General features: G+C 39.9%; 1 protein-coding gene across 4 annotated transcripts in view; it reads left to right on the top strand.

Moving 5' to 3' along the window:
• Nucleotides 1-3,743: 3,743 nt before the first annotated feature.
• Nucleotides 3,744-4,594, top strand: part of LOC307216411 (scavenger receptor cysteine-rich domain-containing protein DMBT1-like) — a 32,532-nt gene continuing 31,681 nt past the window's right edge. For all 4 annotated transcript variants that reach the window (XM_079976645.1, XM_079976643.1, XM_079976644.1 and 1 more), the window contains exon 1: nt 3,744-3,826. In XM_079976645.1, coding sequence (XP_079832771.1) covers nt 3,781-3,826 — 46 coding nt within the window. In that variant the 5' untranslated portion in view covers nt 3,744-3,780. The remainder of the gene's footprint in view (nt 3,827-4,594) is intronic.

The raw sequence follows: 4,594 nt of genomic DNA, 5'->3' as shown, positions 1-4,594 counted from the left end.
AAACACAAAGTCCACTGCCTCACACCAGGACTCTAAGAGAGAGAAACCGATATCCCATAATGTTGCTAGATTAGAGGGGTCAAACACAGCTCTACTTTTCTGTGCCTTCTTTGTATGTTTCAAAGCTGCAGTTGATTGTACTTTCCACACACAGGCACCTAGATGGCAAGATCCTTAGTGGTGGGAGCAGCAGGATATCTCCCCCCACCCACCCACCCACCCACCCACTCACCACCTTTCTAACCACTCAGAAAACTTAATGAGAAATAGTTGAACAATTCGTTCCATGGGAAACACATCATTAGACTTTTGTCACTGCTACCAGATCCAAGGTTCTGGTCCAGTAATACCTCAAGAGAACCCACAGGATAGTCCTTTTCACAGAACCCTGGCACGAAACTGGCCATCCCTCTGAAAAGTTTAACAGTATATTTGTCAACTGTGGACTTGTACTTTAGATTACGAAGATCATGTACTTTATAAAGAAATGTTAGAAAAGTAGTTCTGCTTACTATGTGTTTACCATTTGGGGAACAGAAGAGATACCTGCCACATGTTAAGGGGTGACGCAAAATGGAAGGAGAAGGAACTACCACATAACTAAGCTTGCTGATTGCTGCTAATTGCTTCCCTGGTGATCAGACTGGTTTCCCAGTGGTTCTCTACTTTGACTAGAGGTTTGTTGTTTGTAAACAGACTGAATTCCTGACACCCACCAGGTGCCAAGTTTAGGATTTGCGGTGAGCTAAAGTCTTGTACATCCTTCTTCCTCAAAGGATTACACAGCTTAAAATATGACCAGTGAAGAACTGACAAGGGGGAACATGGGGGGGAGGGAGAGAATAATGAACCATTGAAGTATTACGTACTTTAGCTTAAGCCTTTGATCAAGGGCAGAAGAGGGAAGTCCTAAATATGGTTTGGGAAAGATGCTTATAAGAAAAGAACTAAAAGCTGGGAGTGAAACGGGGCAGCATGAAGCTACTACGGTAAGTAGGGAATTATTTGATTGGTTTATTTATTATCACCGTGTGAGGATGCCATCGGACATTTCAGCCACAAGGATCAAAATGTCTTAGGCTCTCCCTAATTGCTCATCGTCTAACATTGCGTATGCCATCAAATGCCAACAGTGTCCTTCAGCTCTCTATATTGGACAAACAGGCCAAACCTTACGCCAAAGAATAAACGGACATAAATCTGACATCAGGAATCACAAGACAGAGAAACCAGTAGGAGAACACTTCAATCTCCCAGGACATTCTATACAAGATCTCAAAGTAGCTGTTCTATTACAAAGGAATTTCAGAAATAGACTGGAAAGAGAAGCTGCTGAATTGCAACTTATTACCAAACTTAAAACCATGGAGAGACCTGGTCTGAACAAAGACATTGGATTCTTATCTCATTATACATGACAAAGCCATTTTTCACCTTCTCACCCCTTGCTTTTTCCTGTAAGACCTATTGCAGTCGTTAAGAGTCGTCAACAGGCTCATCACAGCTATCTGCCAATCACCCAATCCCACCACCCTTCTGAGTAATACCCCTCCCCACCTTCTCACTATATAGAAGGGTCTGGTGACTTCTGTTTCAGTGTATCTGAAGAAGTGTGCATGCACACGAAAGCTCATACCAAGAACTAACTTAGTTGGTCTTTAAGGTGCTACTGGAAGGAATTTTTTTATTTTGTTTTGACTATGGCAGACCAACACGGCTACCTATCTGTAATTGAAACATGTAAAATGGTTGTTGCCTGTATTTGCTCCCACAACAGGCATTAATGGCAAACAAAATAGGAAGGACTTAAAAGAGGATTAAACCAATTTATGGAGGACAAGGCTATCAACAGCTACCAGTCATCTTGGCTGTGTTCTATTTCTACTGGGAATTCAAGGTGTGTGTGGGGGGGGGGGGAGAACAACTTAAATTCTGCTTGTGGAAATTTAAGGCATCTGGTTGGCTTTTGTGAGAACACAGTGCTGGATTAGACAATCCTTTGGCCTGATCCAGCAGGCTCTTTTAAGGCTCTTTTGCTTTTAAAACTGTCACAAGACTACCATTCATGTGAATCAGGAATAAAATAGTTGTTAAATTGTTCTTTGTCTGGCCCTCCCCCTCCCTAAACACTCATTAATGGAATTTTCTTGTAAACTTCCCATGTTTAGAAATGTCATGCTTCTTTGCAGAAATTGTTGTTAATAAATATCAGATAGTTTGGTTTGAGGTTTGCTTGAGTAGTTTCCCATCTCCTTCTTGCCATCTGAATTGGCAAAGCCTTGAAATGTCCTTGACCTGTTTGCAACCCCTTTTTTTCTTAACTCACCATCTGATTTTCCATTCTTGGCTGTCTCTGCTACTTTATCTTTCACAATGCCTGTTTAAATATGTACTATTGTCTTTGTAGTGCTCAGTACTTGGCTCCAGATACATTATCTTCACACCTTACCTGTTCGTTCATTTTCAGCATTCACCAGTCTTGACTTTCTTCTAGCTTGATCAAATACCCAGAGAATATGTGCAAAAATTCAAAGGCATGGCCTTGAAAATAATTAATGTGGCACAAACAAATTTACAAAAACCGTTTATATATATATAAAGTCCCCATGAATGTTCTGGCTTTAAAAAGGAGGCAGTCATAAGGAGAAACATCTTCTTGTTGAATTACCCTGCTACAGAGCTTCCCAAGCCCTGGTCCACAGACTAGCAGTGTTCTGCAAACCTTTTCCATGTTATCTGTGGCATGTCTTCAGATTTGTGGTTGAAGATGGGAGGTGGCATATCTACTGTATTAAGCATCTATATTTATTTTAATAGTGTTTTAATTGCTTTTTATTTATTGTATTGTATTATCATTTGAATTCTATTGAGTGTGATATATAATAAATAAAAGAAGCTATAAAAATGCAATTAACACTCATACAGAATCTAGCACAGCACAGTACGCATTCTACAATAGGGAGAAAAAGAACCACAGTAGTTTTAAAATGGTCCGGGGGTGGGAGGTTGGAACCACTGCCCTAGTCAGCGGCAAGAAGAAATCTGAAAAATATGTAATGAGAAAACAAATGGTTCAACTTATTTTATTCATTTATTAGATTTGTATCTTACTCTTCCTCCCAAAGGAGCTCAGGGCAGCAAACAACCAAGTAGCAGAACAACTAAAAATAGAATTATTAAAAAACAACCCAGAACTTCTGAAAGCAATTAACATCATTTTAAAACCAGCCACATTCTCTCACAGCTAATAACTGATATGAATGACTTCAAGAAACAGAAGCCCAAAGCTCAAGTTCAGCACCCAGAAGTAGCTGTGTGTTTCTCTAGATCCTGGCTGCATTTGGGCACAAATATTTCTTGTGCAACACTCTCCTTAAGAGAATCTTGCCTGCTGACATTCCCCCAAATGAAGTGACATGTAGGTGCACTCAATGGTATCTAATTCACACTCATTTTCTTCTGGAAAATACCCCCCCCCCCCTTTTTAAAAAAGGAAGAAGGAGAATGACAAGCACTAGCACTGGGCTTCATATTGAGGACTGTTTACACAACAAGTATAAAAAATGAAAGATAAGGGAAGTGGCATTGATATGCACTCGTATTGTTGGCATAGTTTAACAAACATTGTTTGGCATCGCGAAAGTCCTTCTAGAGAACTTCCTTTTCCTAGGAGCTGACGAAAAAGGGCAGATCAAATTTCAGACCCACCACACTATATATGTTCAGGTGTCTTCATCCTGAAGGTTACTACTCCTAATTCTCCTGGAATCTTAGCCCAAGATGGATCAAACTGTGATCTTCCTTTGGGTGCTACTCTCAGCATCAGGTAATGTGCTGTGTGTGTGTGTGTGTGTGTGTGTGTGTGTGTGTGTAAGAGATCTTTGCTTCACCTTTTTTTTCTGTCTTGCATATATAAAGTCGAACAGCAATGTCAATAAATAAATGCTTAAATCAGAATTGAGAAATAAAGGACAAAGTCTGTAGCTCAGTGGTAGGGAAGGCTCCAAGTTCCAACCCTGGTATCGCCATGTAGGGTTGGGAAAGTCTCTTGACTGAAACACTGGAGAGTTGCTGCCAATCAGTGTAGACAGTACTGATGTAGATGGACCAATGAATTTAACTCCGTATAAGGCAGCTTCATATACTCCTATGAAGAAACGAATTTTGACTGTTTTCATATCTGAACTGCTTCAACCTTTTAGAGCATAGTCATAGGTATCAACTTTGCTGTAGAAAATTGACTTTCATTTGCTTTGTCTTCAGATTATGGTCTGTGCATCCATCTAGAGTTAGCCACGCTTATGCACACTTTCAGGTTAGCCACACTTATGCACACTTTCAGGGAAGTAAGTGCCACTGACTTGTTTCTCAGGAAACAGGAACAGACCGCAAATCTTGTCGGGAGCAATGAGATAAGTTTGTCAAAACCAATTTATTCTACTAGTTTCAGTGGGGTGAACTTTGGCTGGATCAGTATGTTAGTGTTCGTTAGAAAATAAATTAAAAACCATTACTCTATTCATTTCACAACCTTGCCTTTGTTTGGAGGAAATTGTTGAATGATTTATTACTTTGATTACATTTGACATTCAAT

This window comes from Podarcis cretensis, assembly GCF_951804945.1.
Source record: "Podarcis cretensis genome assembly, chromosome: 5".
NCBI lineage: Eukaryota > Metazoa > Chordata > Lepidosauria > Squamata > Lacertidae > Podarcis > Podarcis cretensis.
The sequence above is the reverse complement of the archived record's forward strand: the minus strand, read 5'-3'. Positions and strand labels throughout refer to the sequence as shown.